The sequence below is a fragment of the Rosa rugosa genome, chromosome 5 (assembly GCF_958449725.1).
Source record: "Rosa rugosa chromosome 5, drRosRugo1.1, whole genome shotgun sequence".
NCBI lineage: Eukaryota > Viridiplantae > Streptophyta > Magnoliopsida > Rosales > Rosaceae > Rosa > Rosa rugosa.
In genome coordinates this window covers 48,289,703-48,308,377 of record NC_084824.1, presented here as the reverse complement: position 1 = coordinate 48,308,377, position 18,675 = coordinate 48,289,703, and the positions used below count along the sequence as shown (strand labels likewise).

At 38.9% G+C, this 18,675-nt stretch overlaps 3 protein-coding genes across 3 annotated transcripts; 2 read left to right on the top strand and 1 right to left on the bottom strand.

Annotated features, from left to right (window-relative positions):
* The first annotated feature begins 4,194 nt into the window (after nucleotides 1–4,194).
* Nucleotides 4,195–6,375, top strand: LOC133709318 (pentatricopeptide repeat-containing protein At1g80550, mitochondrial-like). Its single transcript, XM_062135019.1, has one exon. It carries the CDS (start codon nucleotides 4,230–4,232, stop codon nucleotides 5,577–5,579), a length of 1,350 nt encoding a protein of 449 aa, XP_061991003.1. The 5' UTR covers nucleotides 4,195–4,229; the 3' UTR covers nucleotides 5,580–6,375.
* Nucleotides 6,376–7,487: 1,112 nt separating this feature from the next.
* LOC133709319 (protein PROTON GRADIENT REGULATION 5, chloroplastic) lies at nucleotides 7,488–8,660 on the top strand. The gene is made up of 2 exons (XM_062135020.1): nucleotides 7,488–7,873; nucleotides 8,312–8,660. The coding sequence occupies exons 1-2, from the start codon at nucleotides 7,595–7,597 to the stop codon at nucleotides 8,414–8,416; spliced, it is 384 nt and encodes a 127-aa protein (XP_061991004.1). The 5' UTR covers nucleotides 7,488–7,594; the 3' UTR covers nucleotides 8,417–8,660.
* A 6,206-nt stretch (nucleotides 8,661–14,866) lies between these two features.
* Nucleotides 14,867–17,965, bottom strand: LOC133709337 (eukaryotic translation initiation factor). The gene is made up of 5 exons (XM_062135048.1): nucleotides 17,703–17,965; nucleotides 16,832–17,000; nucleotides 16,349–16,474; nucleotides 15,299–15,364; nucleotides 14,867–15,217 (listed from the first exon to the last, which is right to left on the bottom strand). Exons 1-5 carry the CDS (start codon nucleotides 17,921–17,923, stop codon nucleotides 15,170–15,172), a joined length of 630 nt encoding a protein of 209 aa, XP_061991032.1. The 5' UTR covers nucleotides 17,924–17,965; the 3' UTR covers nucleotides 14,867–15,169.
* Between the last annotated feature and the right edge of the window lie 710 nt (nucleotides 17,966–18,675).

Sequence of the window (18,675 nt, the reverse complement as noted above, 5' to 3'; positions counted from 1 at the left end):
TAAAATTTCTATTAATTAATCATTGTATTAATTAATCATTATCCAATGATTAGTTAATGAGAAGAATAATTAATTAACAGAAATTCTTCTTTTTTTTCATTTCTTCATTATTTGCTCCGATTTCGCCCTATTTTCTTCCGATATCCGTGACTCCGCTTGTTTTCTACAAAATAGATAAAAATAGATTAATTATATAATAATTGATTTGGAGATTAGCTTAATTTTAGTATTTAGAATGTAATTACGAGCATAAAAATGCAAGTAATCAAGGGTCAACAATTGATCTGCCTTTAATAAAAGCACTCTGATTATTGGAGATGATTTTTTGGGCAACCTGACCAAGTCTATCAGCCAAGATCTTAGTAATGATCTTAAAAGAAAAATTAGCCAAAGAAATTGGCCTATAGTCTGATATACCTTGTGCCTCCTGCTCTTTTTGGAATCAGAATGATCAAATTAGGGTTGAAGTGGAGTGGAATGAAACTCAATTCAAAGAATCTTCTTACTACAGATAAGATCACTTGAAACAATATTCCAATTAAGTTTCCAACAAGCCTCGAAGAAAACTGTCCCAAACCCATTAGGGCTAGGCACACTGTCATTATTCATTGAGTGAACTAAATTTAAAACCTCTTTATCACTAGGTATAGATGTAACATGTAAGCATCAAATTGTGTTCAGCAGTAACTGAACTTGGAACGGTACTCTCTACAAGCCTTGAATCACAAACTCCATGATCTTTAGAGAACATACTCTTGTAATGTTGCACAATATAATCTGAAATAGAAGCATGATCATTCAAAAGCACTTGGCCAGCAGTCAAGGTGGTGATCATAGATTTATTCAATCTTCTAATCCTTACCATGTTATGTAGAAAGGAGGTATCACGATCATCATCCTTAAGCCACATTACCCTAGCTTTATCCCTTATCAAAGTACGTTGTAGCTAAAAATGAATATAAGGGCATCCATGAAAATCTAAGCTTTTTTAGAAAGCAATACCAATAAATGAACTATGATGCTAAAATTTGTCCCATCTCTTCTCTGAAAGATGTTTGATTGGGAAAACAGAACATACTGTAACTTATTCAAATGATTTAAGGTGTAACTTGATAATAGAGAGCTCATAGATTCTCTGGATTCTAGTTTTGAGGTATATTGTACCTAATATGCATGGGTAATAAACTATGTATAGTTATGCAAATTGTCAAAGAGATTATACACTTTAAATACTAATATTGAGGAATATTTACACACTCATATTGCAAATAATGGGCACTAAAATATATCTTTTATTTGAATCAATTTAACAAAGTTACATAATAATTCAAGGAAAGTTTTGCCATACATCAATGTATCAGTACCTTAAAATTTGTAATCTCATCTAGGCCGTCAATTTTACACGGGTAAATTCAACAGTTGCAAAAAGACTCAAGCAATAAACTGGCAACCTGCTATGTAGGTAATATTACCGTTATGATTCTAACGGTCGTATTTAGGAGAACCCGATTTTAATATAACCTAGCTCGTGCATTACTACGCTTGGGACCCAACGATAATTTGCCATCTGGCTACCGACACGGCATTATGTTTTTCAATTGTGATGCTTTGAGGTCTAATTTGGTTGTTATGTTTTCGTCAGTGTGTCTGAGTTCTTCTGAATTTTGTGTCTAGGTTCTTGAATATGAGAGTGGAGGATGAGTGTTTGGGAAATTTGAATGGGTTTTATGAGAGGTTTCGAGGGGTTTTCGAGAATGTGGATCATGCATTTGTTAGTAGAGAAATTCAATTGAGTTGAGTTTATGTTACGGCAGTACGTTTTCAAATTATGATGCTTTGAGATGAAATTTGCTGGTTGTTACCTTTTTGTAGGTGTTTATGGATTCTTTTGAATTTTGTGTCTGGGTTCTTGAATATGGGAGTGGGTGATGAGTGCTTGGGAAGGGTTTTGTGAGAGATTTCGAGGGGTTTTCAAGAATGTGGATGGTGCATTTGTTAGTGGATAAATTCAATTGAGTTGGATTTATGTTAGGTACGAATTGAAATGTGGTGAGAATGAGGTTGGGAGTGAGATAGCTTTTTTGAGATGAGTTTGTTAAATTCTTTAAGTACTGTTTATCTCTAAGTACTATTTCGGATTCCATATCTCTGCACTCCTTGCAATCTCACCGGTAAGTACGTACTATCCTCTCTTTCTTCCACACTCCTGTTATCATATCCCTCTTTCAAACTCTGAAAGATGAACGTTGATGGTTCAAATGAGTCATCCGAAGAGAATGAGCGTATGCTATAAAAGCATTCATAAAAGAGCACACCCACATACTCTGTATCTACGATTGAGTCCCCATTCTTACAGTCACACTTAGAAGTGAAGGAATCGGAACTGGCCCGTGTCAAAGCCATGCATCGAATTACTTTGATCTTCTTTCATTATCTGATTTACATTTATACTATGCCTTCTTGCTCACATTCAAAGAAATTTCAAAGAATGTTGTATTTGTATTCAATATGTGGCTTTGCAGCCAAAAGCAATACATATCAGCAAAAGATTTACAGGCCAATAGTGACTTTACATAATGAATAAATGCAACTTCAACTAGGAGAGTCTTTCAGCAAGAGAAAGTAGCGAGGCAGAAGAAGGAACAGTGTTTGATTTTAAAATTTTGAAATAGCGTTGAAACCTGCTATGTCCAGTACCCCGCAATCACGTGAGGTAGATGCGCATCTGCACCCGCAGATACGCGTCCGTTGAATTTACCGATGTAAAATAGACGGCCCATATGGAATTACAAATTTTAATATACTGATACATCAAGACACTCAAGGGAAACCCATAATTCCAAATTCCTAATCTTTAGTCAATATAAAAGTGAGTTGAGAAATGAATGAGAGAGAACCAAGGGTGGCAGAAAGAATGACCAGAGAGATTAGTGATATCACTCATCAGTGACTTAATGTTATGCACATGAAAAATAATAATTCATTATGCAGTGTTAGTTTCTTCCAACATCTCATTCCATTTGCATAACTGAAAAATTACTGAAGAATTTGTAGTGGTGATAAATTCCTCACTAGAGTATGTAATAGTTCCTCAAGATTCTTTATTCCTATTTTCATTTAAAAGACATGTCACAATATAGTCATTCAATTATTATCTATATTCACCATCATCTTAATATGATCAATCAAATATCTTCACAATAGATAGATGTAAGAGTAATGCTAGATGAACCACTATTTTAGGTACCACATGCATCCCACCTTATGTGGCAGCTAATGTGGTAAAAAACTCAACCTATCACAGATTTCATTAAATGATGTGGTTGTGCCACATCAACTGTCACATATGGTTGGATGCAGGTCATACCCAGACATTTTTCTGGATGTAAACAAAACCCACAAAAGTTGTTTAATCTTCATCAATTTTTAATGATTTGGGGTAAAAAAAATATAATTTGATCAAATGCGAGGGCCTTCGGGGCTTTGGGTAACTCATCTCACTTTGTCACGACTCACAACAAGGCTCTTTTTTACAGTTTTATCTTTAGCCACAATTACAATTAGAATTTAACACTTACTTTTTCTTTTTTAATTTTTTACTGAATGAACTCTATTGATGTAAGAAAGACCAAGTAACTAGAGTTGTGAAGACATGAACAAGACTTATTATATTAAAAACTAAATAGATATGCAATAGGTTTTTATTTTATTTTAAAATCAACCTTGCCTTAGATGGTTAACTTCAACAAGACAGCAACGACTCCAATAAAAAATTAAAGCGGACAAAAGCCGAACCGACAACTATTAATCCTATATCACCAAAATCAATCTTAAACTCTAACCAATCTCACATTACCCAAAACAACAAAACATTAAAATAACTTATAAACCTAAACTATGATTATCACCATGAGCTAAAATAACGCCGTCATAAGAATCACTGCATCTAACCAAGAAGCATCTACAAAACGGGGACTAAATCAATTAATTTCGAGAGACACATGACCATTTAGTTTAGTTTAGTCGCGTACTTCTCTATTTACACTTGAGAAATTTAAGTGAGATTATCCATAAGATGTTGTGTAGTGAAAATAATTGTTAAAAAAAAAAATACTAGTAAAAAGAAAAGAGCTTAAAAAAAATAGGGCAGTAGAATATATACTAGAATTACAAAATTCCCAAACCCTTTGATTTTTGTTTCTCATTTCTCATCCACAGTACAAACTACAATGCTTTCTTCCCTAACCTCTCAACACCTCAGACCCTTTCTTCTTCTTCATCTCTCCCACACTCAAACCCTCCTATTCTCCTCACTTCCTCACACTTCTCCCACCAAACCCATTTCAATTCCCAATCCCACAGACCCAAATCCTCAATCAAATTCACCAATCTACGACTACACCACAGTGCGTGAAACCCTTTCTTCTTACTGCAATGACTGGAAGAAAGCCCTCGACTTTTTCAATTGGGTTGAGACCCAGTACCACTTCCAACACACCACCGAAACCTACAATCGAATGCTTGATATTTTCGGTAAGTACTTCGAGTTTGAGCTTTCTTGGGACTTGGTTCACAAAATGAAGCAGAACCCAAGTTCTGTTCCTGACCATACTACATTTCGTATAATGTTTAAGAGATATGTGTCTGCACATCTTGTAAAGGAAGCTATAGATACTTATAATAAGTTGGATGAGTTTAGTTTGAAGGATGAGACTTCTTATTGCAATCTTATTGATGCTCTTTGTGAGCATAAGCATGTGATTGAGGCCCAAGAGCTTTGCTCTTGGAAGAACAAAGAGTTGGGTTTTGATAAGAGTACTAAGCTGCATAATATAATTCTTCGGGGGTGGTCGAAAATGGGGTGGTGGGGAAAGTGTAGGGATTTTTGGGAAGAGATGGATAGGAGAGGTGTTTGTAAAGATTTGCATTCGTATTCGATATATATGGATATAATGTGTAAGAGTGGGAAGGCGTGGAAGGCTGTGAAGTTGTATAAGGAGGTGAAGAGGAAAGGGATCAAGCTGGATGTGGTGGCGTATAATACGGTTATTCGTGCCGTTGGTGATTCTGAGGGTGTTGATTTTGCAACTCGGATCTTGAGGGAGATGAAGGAATTGGGATGTGAACCTAATGCTGCGACGTATAATACAATTATAAAGCTTTTGTGTGAGAATATGAGATTCAGGGAGGCATTTTCAATGCTTCGAATAATGTCTAAGAACAGTTGTGACCCGGATGTTATTACGTACCAAATCCTTTTTAAGTATCTGGAGAAGCCGAATGAGATTCTTAGGCTGTTTGATAGGATGATTGAAAGTGGGGTTCAGCCAAGGATGGACACATATGTGATGATTATGAGGAAGTTTGGGAGATGGGGCTTCCTTAGACCGATGTTTATTGTGTGGCAGAAGATGGAAAAACTTGGGTGTAGTCCTAATGAGTCTGCTTACAATGCTTTAATAGATGCTCTGGTTGAAAAGGGTATGTTAGACATGGCTAGGAAGTACAATGAAGAGATGATAGCAAAGGGCCTTCCAGCTAGGCCAAGGGTGGAGTTGGGCACGAAACTGGTGGAGTAATGGATCTGATGATGGGTACTTGCAATGTCTTTGGGTGCTTCTGAGATGCTACAGCTATCTGGAATATAAAAACATTTCTACCAGCATTTTGTGTTGAATAGCAAATTAAAGCGAAGGGATACTATCTAAATAATGCACTCAATGTTGAAGGATATGGATTCTAGGGCTGACACATACATATTATGAGGTTGTGCAGCTGAAAACTTGGTTACAATGATGAAAGAGTTTGGGGTAGCTGCCAATAGTTTTGATGACCTTTTGTGCTGGACTTGTTACGATGGATGCACGGCAGCATGGGCATAGTTTCCGTCAAAGCTGATGATTTAGTGTCCAAAAATATGCTTCAACTGGTTGAGATACAGAGGTAGGCAAAATTAATGGAAAGCATACCTATGTTGGCCTTGTTTTTGTTAATGGCATGGAAAATTTTGTGAATTTATTTTCTGAGGAGATAGTAGCTCATTCATTTTGCCTTCAACTCTGACTGAATCTGGTGGAGACTCTGTGCAAATTGCTTTGTTGTTCTTTTCAAGTCTTTCTGTCCAATACCTCATATGGACTTTTTTCAATCAAATCCTATGTGCAATGAAATTTAGGGGGAGAAACTTTTTTGCTCAAACATGTGACTGTTGGCTTGAAGATTGCTCATTCAATTCATGTATTAGTAATTTAGTATGGTTTGTTTTGTACAATTGGCAGCCTAGGGCAGATTCTGTTTACTTTTATTTGCTCTCTTTATATGTCATTTATTGTACCTGTGACTGCTGTGTTCGATATAAACTGTTAATTTGTATTCCAGACGATGCTATATTGACAGAAGTAGGTTTGCTTACAAAGAATTAGAGAAGTTGGTACTCAAGTTAAAAGAAGAGTTGGTGGGAAGAGTTTTGCTTACCCGAAACCTTCCCCTCCATGGTTTCTTGCAGCCTAAAATGCAAGCAAGTAAAGACTTTTGCATTTGAGATGTAATTTGGAGGCCTTATGATATAAATTTAATGGTTGATGCCTCTGTTTTTGCTGGATAGATACTAGTATTCGCAACCTCCAAATTGCTTTTACATTCTCACGTCCGGAGTCCAGACCAGTCGTCTGCCTTAGTGGTTTGAACTCTCAACTTTGGATGCATGTGAAAGTAATTACTCTCAATCACTAGAGCTCTTTGATGTTTTGAAATGGTTAGTCGACGCTAACCTCTCTTAACACGTGGATGGAAGAATAGGCAAAATGTGCTCGCCAAGTCAATGTCATCAACTACATTTCATTAGGCAAACCAAGTTGATACGATTTTGGTATTGTGGTCTCAAGCTGGCAAACTTGGAAACTTTGTTTGACAGCTTGATAGCAGATCCTTTCGGAGCATTTTAATCGTGTTGGTTTCAACACATTTCCTACAACGACACTTGCGATGTTCATCAAACACCGTTCTGAAGAAGCAAATTTGAAGCCGCTCTAGGAATCTTCCAATCACTTCAAACATTCAAGGTTGAAAAATTCGATAGTTCACATGAAGGGTTGGTAGGAACTTAGGAAACATTTGAAGTCCTTGCTTAATATGCACCATACAACTAGATTGAAAGTTTGGTCTCTTTAGTTTCTCTAAATGAATAGTTCAAGAAAGGTTTCTACAATGAACGGCCAGGATCATCCCATCCATGATTCCAGTAGCTACCAGGAAGGTGACAAGTGGACCTAACCCAAGAACACAGCCACTAGAAATTGATTTTCAGATGCTCCAAACAATTTGGGACCGTCCAGCAGTAATAGGACTCTTCAAATAATATACGCTTTGTTGAAAACCAAAACTAAAATCCAAAGCCACCAGTCTGTGTGGCTCTTAATGAACCATGAACCTTCTCCCGCACTGGTAGCCATTTAAAACCAGAGGCTCTCAATGTTACAACCAAAATATCCCATCCCTTCAAATAAAACCCATTGGGGAACAACTATCACAAATTCTTACAAAGCCTACAGAAGAGCCTAGAGTTTTTCCCAGTAAAGCTTCTCTGGTTTGTTCAATGGCAACTTCCATTTCTGCAACTGGGTTCCAAGGAAACTTGAGCTCCTCCTTCCATGGAAGTTGGGGAAGTTCGATTGCGGGTGAAGATTATAGCATGCTAGCCAAGTCAGTAAAAACCCAAGTGAGAGTTGCAAAGCCAAGCAGAGCACAACCCATGATGAAGAACATCAATGAAGGTAAGGGTTTGTTTGCACCTATTGTGGTTGTTGCAAGAGACATCATTGGGAAGAAGCGCTTCAATCAACTTAGGGGAAAGGCAATTGCTTTGCACTCTCAGGTAATATAGTCTTGCCTTTGTCTAAGAGCCAAAGATTAATGTAAACTAGCTTAACTATTTCATGGTTGCTAAAACTAATATGTCACTATGAAAGTACTGAGCAAATTACCTTAGTCCTTTACTAGATTTACCCTTAACCTCTTGAAGGTTAAACATTGCTTCTCTGTTGTGCTTAGTTTTGCTTGTTTCAATCCTAGTCCTTTACTAGATTTACTAGAAATTGAAGAGTTGACACTAAAAGGCTAAAAGTTTTATGAATTCGTCACTCTCTTGCTCACACAATTTTATATTTGTAATACACGGTTATGTTAAAGGTCTAGAAAACACAAGCACAGACCAAAATGATACGGATCCTTCAAACTTTAGTACTCCTTTTAAACCAAAAAGAAGTTTTGGTGTTATAGTTCTTTAAATTTTGAGACACCTATTTCTCTGCAGGTAATCACCGAGTTCTGCAAATCCATAGGAGCTGATGCAAAGCAAAGGCAAGGGCTCATTCGGCTGGCAAAGAAGAATGGAGAAAAGCTAGGGTTCCTTGCATGATACGCTAGATGCAAGTCTCCATTTTGTATTGTCAACATTAGAAATTTGATGTTAATAGTTTGAGGACTTCGACATTCATATACTCGTCCTTCTGGGACTCCCTGAAGATCCGAAAGTAAACGTTGAAGATATGTACTCCATATATATGCACTTGTCATCATCATTCTCCAGTTTAGTTGCAACATTTATTTATCAAATCATCAACTAAAACTCAGCAAGGATCACTTGTGAAAGTTAATATTTACATTTTGAGATGCTAAACCAATCCAAGTTCTGCATATTTTTGTGGAATGATATTGAATTAATCTGTGAACAGGAATGCTAATTATTATTTTCGTCCAGTTCATCTGGTATTATCAAATGAACAGCCCCTTTTACCGCTCCTTAATTTACCGCGCATATAAAATCTGAAGTTTTTTTTTTTTTTTTTTGATAAGGGTTTGGAACCCAGCCTAGTTGGGAGGCTCAGCCCCACGCCCGGTTCCATTTATTTTATTAAAAGTATAATTTTGCATCGGGGGGACATAAAACCTGAACCCCGAGCTACAGAAAAACAGTGACAATAATCCTCGTAGAGAACATCCTGAATAATAGCAGGAGTCTCATCTAACCAAACATCATCAATAGCAACAACACTAGCAAGGTGTGCAAGTCTATCGGCAACACCATTTGCTTCCCGGTAGGTATGTAGAATTCTAACTGATTGAAAAGAAGAAAAGTACTCTTTACAATCATCTAAAATTCTACTTACCTCCGACAGATTCTCCTCCTCACTTTTAAGTGCAGCAATCAGAGTGGTCGAATCGCTCTCAATATCTATGTCCGCCCAACCTTGGTGAATACCAAGAAGAAGACCAGCTCTACACGCCTCTGCCTCCATACTAAGGGCTAAGTGTGCATGTAAAAAAGGTCTAGCCATGGCCGTGATCCCCCTACCCTCATGATCTCTAATAACTACACCAATACCTCCACAACCATCGTTCACACGGAAAGCCCCATCAATGTTGATTTTCAGTCTGCCGCTAGGTGGGTTCTGCCACTTAGTTAAAGGCCTTTTTCCTTGCTTTCCAGCTCTATAATTAACCCTCTGATACTCCTCTAACTGTCTGCTACACCATTGAATCATGCACAAAGGCCGACAAACACCATCATTCCAAACCAGGTTGTTCCTTTCCGTCCACACAGTCCATAACGCCATAAAAAAATAATTCACATGTTCCTCTGCCATACCATCAATTTGGTCAAAGATCCAATCTCTCATACAACTCCCAGATTGCTCCATTGTCACTAGCTTCAATGGCCCACACATCCAAAACCCACTAAGAGCACCACACTTAAAAAACAAATGCATGCTGGTCTCTTATGCTTTATTACAAAAAACACATTTATAATTAGGTAAAGCAACTCTACGAGATTTTAAGGCTGACCTTGTAGGAAGAATATCACGTAGAAGCCTCCACATGAAGACCCGTACTTTGGGTGGGACCGCAGCCTGCCAAATCTTATTCCAATAACCTCGGAGAGCACATTCATTCTTGCTTGATGATGCTACTGATCTTGCAGCAACCTCCATAGAATTCAGAAACACGTAATAACCACTTCTGACACTATACTGGCCTTTCTTATCAAAATGCCAAACATAACGATCATTGGCATTACGAAGGCTCAGAGGGATAGCAGCAATCCTCCTTACCTCATCCTCCGTGAATAGCTCCCTTAACAAGTCACACAACCATTCTTTATTTTCTTCGTCAATGAGGTCAGCCACTGTCCAGTCTTCAGTACCTTCCATAATTGGTGAAAAGGGTTTAAACGAGTACGGCAAGGGCACCCATGGATCCCTCCATAGCGAGATATTTAAACCATTTCCCACTGGAATCCGAAGGCCTTTCTGAAGCACCAACCTGCCAGACATGATGCTCCGCCAAGTGTAAGACGCTCCTCCCTTCAAAACAGCTTCCATGAAGGAGCATTGAGGATAATATTTAGCTTTTAGGAGGCGAGCAATGAGAGAGGCCGGTTTGTGTATGAGTCTCCAACCTTGTTTTGCCAACAACGCCAAATTGAAATAATGCATATTCCGGAATCCCACACCTCCTTCATTTTTAGGGCGGCACAACTTATCCCAAGAGAGCCAATGAATTTTCTTGCTATCAGTGGAATCTCCCCACCAAAATCTAGCCATGATCAGTTGATACATTCCATCACACAAATGTTTCGGTAATTCAAAACATCCCATAACATACGAGGGAATTGCTTGAGCCACAGCTTTTATTAATACTTCCTTTCCTGCAACACTCAAACTTTTCTCCCTCCAGCCTTGAGTTCTGGCACGAATTTTTTCATTCAAAAACCCAAAGGCCTCTTCTTTAGAATAACTAATCTCCGTTGGAAGCCCCAAATATTTATCATGCTTCTCCACCTTTGAAACACCCATTGCTGCAGCTAACTCCTCCTGAAAATTGAGTGCAACGTTTTTACTAAATGATATACAACTCTTCTGGTAGTTTACCTGTTGTCCCGAGGCAAGCTCATATTCCTGCAGAATTCCTTTCAACGCAACACAATCTGCCATTTCAGCTTTGAGAAAGATAAAGGAGTCGTCGGCGAAGAAAAGATGGCTTATACTTGGTGCACCGACACAAATCTCTATTCCATGCAGCAAGTCAGCTCGCTCTGCTTGCATAATCATCCTGGATAGGGCCTCCGCACAAATAAGAAACAAATATGGGGAAATAGAATCCCCCTGCCTCAGGCCTCTAGAAGGAACAACTTTCCCCCTAGGTTCACCATTAACAATAAAAGAATAGCTCACCGCACGCACACAACACATGATCCACTGCACCCACTCCCTACAAAACCCCATTTGCAGCATCACTGCCTCTAGAAACCCCCATTCCACCCTATCATACGCCTTGCTCATATCCAACTTCAAAGCACAATACCCTTTCTTCCCACTGCGACGCCTCTTTAGACAATGTGAAATCTCAAAAGCAGCCAATGCATTATCCGAAATTAATAGTTAGAACAAGTTTAACTTTCTTTCATAAAGTACAACATCTAAACTAGAGCTGTCACTCGATCGGTTCGAATCGATTATAGGTATTACCAACTTCAAAATCAAAGTTTCCGGTTTTAAAATTGAGCTACCAATTATCGACCAAAATTTTCAGTTTTTAATCATTATCTATCAAATTCGGTATTTCGGTTTTCAGTATTACCAACTTTAGAACAATTATTTCTTTGTAATATAAATTAGAATAAACAATACTAGGTTTTTCAATGTTATAGTCATAAATTTTGTATTTATCTACTTATTATAGCTTATATGTACAGACATCAAGTTTTAGCCATTTTCAATAAACTAGGTTATTTAACCATCTTTTTTTGAAAGAAGAAGTCAGCCCTTTATTGCAATGGAAAACCAATCAAACCATACAAAGTTCCGCTGCAACTACAGCTAGAAGAAAGGGAGGAGTAGAGAAATAAAAACAATCTTGCTGCAAAGAGCAAGCATAAGCTGCTAACTGATGGGCTACACCATTAATTGCCTAGCCGGCCTACATGAGCCACCTTCACAAAAGAATGAGACTGCAACATGATCACCATATCGTCATATAATCGTCCCAGAACGGACGTATTGCCAGTAGTAGAAACACTCAACTGACCTTGGACTACCAAAGCATTTGTTTCCAAGATTGCAGGAAAGAAAGTATGGTCCACTACAAACTCCATTGCCTTCTTACAAGCTAGTACCTCCCCGTGCTCTGGTGACAACAACCCAGTGAGAGGGCAAGCACCTCCCGCCAACATAACACCGAGTTCATTGCGAATCACAAACCCCGCTCCACCCTTTCGAGTCACATGATCGAAAGCCCCGTCGACGTTAACCTTCAAGAAACCCACATGAGGTGCAACCCACCGCACCACCCTGCTTCGTCTAACCTGACCACCCCCATTGTTCAGAGTATGGAAACGAAATTCCTGTAACCTGGACATAGAACGAATAACCACATCACTTGCTTCCCCCTTCTTTTGGTCCCAAACCCGATCATTTCTCTCCTTCCAAATCCCATACAGAAGAAACAGAAAGTCTTCAAAGCTTGTTTGGGACAACTCCGTTGCACATGCATCCAACCATTGAAGCAAATCACGGCCTACATGTTGAGGTCCATAGCAAACATGTCTCAAGACCGCATTGGACTGCAACACCCTCTGAGTGAAAGAACAATCCTTACAAAGATGTAAAGTGGATTCCTGAAGTGTCCCGCATAACACACATATCAATGATTCTAACTGCACCCTTCTCGACTCCAATTTAACAAGAGACGGAAAAATATCCAAACATACCCTCCACATATGAATCTTGGCCTTATTGGGAATAGATGATTTCCAAATCTTCGTCCAGAAAGATGCTCCCACAGAAGAGCTGATGGGATTAAAATTAGAAGAAGGGCTAAATACTGGTTATTACCCTGTGGTTTAGGTCCAAAATAAATTCAGTCCCTGGACTTCTAATTTCATCAAAAACACCCCTGCACTTTCAATTTTGATCTAATAGATCCAATTCGTTAATATTCTGTTATGGGTTCAAGTTATAGTTGGATTATTTGTTGAAAAACTATTTATTTTTAATAGTAGGACTCACTCCTAAATTGACTATGCAGACCACCTCGACGCCACATCATAAAACATAGGCCATATATGAGCCACGTTAACAAGTTAAATAACTCAATTGTCGGAAAACTAACAAATTGGACCTATTAGATCAAAATTGAAAGTGCAGGGGTGCTTTTGATGAAATTAGAAGTTCAGGGGCTGAATTGATTTTGGACCCAAACTATAGGGTAGTAATCTGTATTTAGCCCTTAGAAGAATTAGCAAACGAAAAACGGTAGGCTGAGTTCACTGAAAACTGACCATCCTTGGTCAACCTCCAAATCAGCCTATCATCCACCACCCTTCGACTCAAAGGAATATTAATAATCGCCGCCGCTTCCTCCACCGAAAACAGCCGAAAGATTTTAGCTTCATCCCAAGATCCCGTCTCCACAATTAAATCCTCCACCAAAGCTACCTCCCTTTGAGCCAAGACTGTAGCTGTAGGTTTCCCATTAGGTAATGCCGGAACCCAATTAGTAGAGAAAATCTCAATGTCCTTCCCATCCCCCACTTGCCAACAACAACAATCCTTGAGCAATTCCCGAGTAGAAAATATGCTTCTCCAGGAGTAGGAAGGCGAAGCATGAGGAGTAGCCTCCCAAAACGAGACATCCGGAAAATATTTTGCCTTATACATACGAGCAACTAGAGAAGAAGGATTAAGAAGTACGCGCCATGCCTGTTTTGCTAACATAGCGGAATTAAAATCAATAGGACTCTGAAAACCAAGACCACCAGTCTCCTTTGGATTGCACAATACATTCCAAGTTTTCCAATGGATCTTCTGCTTGTCTAGAGTGCTTCCCCACCAAAACCGGGCACACATTTGTTCCATATCATCACAAAATTTTTTTGTCAGCTTAAAGACACTCATAGCATAAGTAGGTAACGCCGAAGCCACCACTCTGATAAGAATATCTTTCCCTTCTCCACTAAGCAATTTTCCTTGCCAACCCGCCAGTTTCTTTGCCAACTTTTCTTTTATGTATTGAAAAGTAGCAGTCTTCTTATGACCTACATAGGTAGGCAAACCCAGGTACTTTTCATGTACCTCCACCACTTGTACCCCCAAATAACTCGAAACTTCCTCCTGCATCTCCACCGAAATGTTCTTACTAAAAGCCACCGAACTCTTCTCAAAGTTAACAAGTTGTCCTGAGGCCCTCCCATATGTCTCGATAACATCCTGCAACTCATAGCAAGCCTCCAGAGAAGCATGCGCATAAATCATACTGTCATCAACGAACAATAAATGATTTATGGAGGGAGCATTGCCACAAACCTCTATCCCAGGCAAGAGACCCAAAGCTTGCTTCTGTTGCAACAACGCAGAGAAACCTTCAGCCCCAAGCAGAAACAAATAAGGTGACAGAGGATCGCCCTGACGTAAACCCCGACTAGGACAAACATAGCCCCTCGGTTTGCCCCTAATCAAAAAAGAATACCGAACAGAATTTAACCATCTTTGACCAGATTACTTAAAATACATGTACTATTAATGTAGTATATGTAGTAATGTTCATACTGTTATGAAATTTTTTATGCTTATTTCTTAATATACATGTATGTGTATTGAAAACCATAATATATAAAGTTAATATTTAGATAATCGATAGATTCGGTATTTACCAAAATCAAAATCAACTTTTTCAGTAATTTTTTATTTCGGTTTTATCAGTCTCGGTTACCAAAAAATTGGTATACCAAACCTAAAACATCGGTTGGTACTCGATCGGTTTGGGACTACAAGTGGCAGCCCTAATCCAAACCAATCAGAAAGCACAGACATCAGTGAATGCGAATATTTAATGGCTCATCGTCTACACAGTATGACAATATTCATCCATCTCTGATATTTTGAAATAGCAAAATATTTTGATTGTCAATTGAAGTAAATCACAAATGCATTACAAACATACTTGGTCAAAACATGAAGAACAAAATCATATTACATCGAGCAAAAAGAGAAAGTTGTAAGATGTATCCTCTAGCTTTTCTCAATAGATGAGCGGACAGCGGAAAAATTGTGACAGTGTTGACAAGCTTGGTAATGGAGTGCTGACCCATTCCACAAAACAACTGAGAAAATGATCACACATTGTATCGAGGCTTCGCTGATCTTTCCCTTTTACTATCATCCTGCAGTATGAGAAGAAGTGAGAAATACAATTAAGAGTACTCTGCATCAGATAACAGTTGGAAACACCAACTAAGACTTACGTGGAAGCTGTAAGTGATCTTATCAGTAACATCGATTATCTCCTTCCACTTCCTCCCAATGCTCATCTACAAGACAAGGTAACAAGACTGCGTCACTTGCCCGCATTTCAAATTTGCAACAAAAAATGCAAAATGTAACAGTCAGACTGTAACCTAAAAGGCAAAATCAGTTTCTGAGACCAAATAGTCTATAACTCACCTGCCCACATTTCAAATTTGCAACAAAACATGCAAAATATAAGGTCACACTGTAACCTAAAAGACAAAATCAGTTTCTGAGATCTACTAGTCTACAAAACTAAACAGAGGAAGTGGCACATAAGCAAGGGGGATCAACCATTCATGCCAAAAACAACACCTTTGAGGAACATGCAACTAGGGAATGCAGAACTGCAGTCAAGCAGAATGATAACCATCTAATCCATTAAGCATTTAACAAGAAACAAATTATAGAAACTAGTTCTAGAAACACTGAGAGGACAACTACATATGGGGAAACCAAAAGATATTTGAAGCTCCATCTGCTTTTCTCAAAGGTTCCTATTAACCACTAAACCCAAGAACATCTGTTATTAAGGGGAAAATAGTCGTTTAGAAGTGGAAGCAGGACACCAAGCATGGGAAAGGCTCTGAATCAACAATAATCAACTGAACCTAATGAAATGGTTGATTATACATCTGACAGGTCAATTATTAGCATCCGTTGGCATGTGGATAAGAAAATTATTTTGCATGGTAAAACTGTACGCTTTGCTATTCAGAAATCTAGACAGTACTAACAGAGTAACAGGTCAATTGTCTCAACTCTGATCTATCATTTTTTTTTCCCCTCTTTTTCTTAGCTTTTTTATTTTTCTTCAGGGAACCCATGATTCCTTTAATGAAATATCCAAACAACAACCATGAGCACCCAGAAGCAAGTCTAACACCAAATAAAAGAGGTCGACAACTATATTTAATGTGCCAAGGTGTAACAATGTCACCATTTGACAGCACAATAGATGGAAAAATTGTTTGAGGCAATCCAAATTGAAGTGTAAATTGTTTTACCTGGGCAGCCTCGTTTGCAGCATTCCTAGTCCACAATGCAAGTTTGTCTTGCCTCTGGCGCACACTTGCTACCACTCCACAAATCTCATCACCCTCATCAAATTGCTCTCCAATCAGTGCCATCAACTACAACATAAAATAACAGTCCAATATCATTGCTAGAGAAAAAACCCAGATATAACAAGAATACATAGTGCTTATTTCAACACAAACAGTGAGCAAGAAACAGCTTGACGCTCACATAACGGTCCTTACAATTGAGGAGACCATGACTATATATACAAAGAAATTTTCTCTTGCCAGACAGTTTGGCATGTTCTGTTGCACTGTTAATCAAAACAGTTATTTGTTTGCCTATCTCTGAACATATGATGTTGATTCAGTCCGGTAACAGAGCATGCCAGTGCTTAATACGAAATAAACATACATGCATACATATACAGATCAATAGGAAGAAAAATGAGGAAGAAAGTGAGATCTCACAGTTTCTAGCCACATGGTATCAAGGTTGGCCTTCCTGCTGCTTGTGACAGTCCACTTCCCTCCATTAGCACATTCAGGATCCTCCCATTTCGGTTCAACCCCAGCCCTGAACAAGTGGAACTCAGCATTTGCTGGAAACTTGCTCGGCTTGAATATCTGATCATACAAACTGCAAAATTAAAGAATCTGAATCAGATTAAATTTCAGCACTTACACCAGAAGCACTTGCATATAACTGTGATTCGTATTCCCAGCATCAGAAACTCATATTCAAACTATGAATTCCAAAAAATTCAAACACATCTCTTCTTGTATTTTCTACAGCATTCTTTATTTCGAACCAGTCTCTTTCTCTTCGCTCCCTCTCACCCCTCTCTCTTTGTTAACAAACCCTTAAGTACCAAAATGAAACTATAACAAGGAAGGGAAGCAACCTAAGAAAATGCTATAAAACCAAGAACCCAAAAACATGCAGAAAATCAAAAACTTACAAACCCGTAAGTACCAAAATGAAACTATAACAAGGAAGGGAAGCAACCTAAGAAAATGCTATAAAACCAAGAACCCAAAAACATGAAGAAAATCGAAAACTTACATATCTGTATCAACACTGAAAATTAAAGCATAAATTCAACAACTTGGAAACAACAGAAAAAAATAAAACACCAAAATTTTGGGTAAATTATACAAAATTTCACAAAACTTTTTCAGCAACCAAACATTAGGTAAAGAGCATATCACCAATCAACAAGAAGAAAGATCAGCACAGACCCACATCACCAAGAACAGTTAAAAAACCCTAAAAAAATTACCAAAAAAAAAAAAAGGAGCAAGATTTATAGAAAGGAGGAGAGATTGGAGCTATGCGTACCACCAAAACTCCTGGACGGTTTCAAAGGTGTAGGCTTTTTTGAGAGAGGAGCCCCAAGCAGCGCCGCTTTGCTTGGGCTTAGATTGGTTGTCGAACCAGAAGGTCCACTTTCTCTCCAGCTTGTGGGGCCCGCTGCTCTTCGTCTCTGCTGCCGCGGCGGCGGTGGTGTTGTCCTCCACGTCGGATAACGGCGGTGCCGGTGCTGCTACTTCCGTCGCCATTTACTCTGGGTTTTGGAATAACGATGAGAGGAGGAGGAGGAAGAAAAGAGAGGCTTTTGTTTTGGAATCAGGTATTTATAGCTGAAGGATCGGGCATTGGATCTGCCCTGGTTTGACCCGATGGGTCGGGTTGGGCCAGGGAACTCATCTAGAGTGTTAAGGCTGGATTCGGCTTCTCTGCTAGAATTCATTTTGCTAGGATCTGCTTGGATAACACTCTCAGCTCGCCACGTGTTACTGGTTCAATCTAAGGGCTATAATGCTTACAACACAGAAAGTCTGAACTTCACTAACGATCTCCAAATAGTTCTTTAACGTCAGTGTTGAATCGAACAAGATCTCTACCCCTGGACTCCTCGCATCTCCCTCTCTCTCTTCGCCCAATTTCCTCCTTCCCCTCATCATCTAGTCGTGAACTGAAGCCGAGTCCGATCTCTCGACGTACTCCTCACTTAACTCTCAAGATTTTCCAGATGATGGGGAAGACTCATACCGTGGTGATGAATGATTTGACCTCAGAGTTCAATTTCTTCTTCTTTTTGCCATCTGTGGTGAAGCATATCACAGAATCGTGTAGATATTAGGCTTTGATAATGAACTATTTGATCCAGTTTTCAGCCGATCAAAGGGGCATTGAGTGGTCTTTAATGGAGAGTATGCCAACCACAGTGGCAGACGTCGAGGCAGAGCAAAGCGGAAGACTTGAGACGCTAAAGCGAATTCAGGGAGGGTTTCCTCTGCCGGCGAGAAGA

What these genes read in the sequence shown, in the direction of transcription:
- LOC133709337 (XM_062135048.1), bottom strand. Translation starts at nt 17,923, where the DNA reads ATGGCGACGGAAGTAGCAGCACCGGCACCGCCGTTATCCGACGTGGAG. An exon ending in ATACCATGTGGCTAGAAACT is followed by an intron (nt 16,475 to 16,831) that starts GTGAGATCTCAC and finishes TTTATGTTGTAG; the next exon opens with TTGATGGCACTGATTGGAGA. An exon ending in CTGCAAACGAGGCTGCCCAG is followed by an intron (nt 15,365 to 16,348) that starts GTAAAACAATTT and finishes CTTGTCTTGTAG; the next exon opens with ATGAGCATTGGGAGGAAGTG.
- LOC133709318 (XM_062135019.1), top strand. Translation starts at nt 4,230, where the DNA reads ATGCTTTCTTCCCTAACCTCTCAACACCTCAGACCCTTTCTTCTTCTT.
- LOC133709319 (XM_062135020.1), top strand. Translation starts at nt 7,595, where the DNA reads ATGGCAACTTCCATTTCTGCAACTGGGTTCCAAGGAAACTTGAGCTCC. An exon ending in CAATTGCTTTGCACTCTCAG is followed by an intron (nt 7,874 to 8,311) that starts GTAATATAGTCT and finishes ATTTCTCTGCAG; the next exon opens with GTAATCACCGAGTTCTGCAA.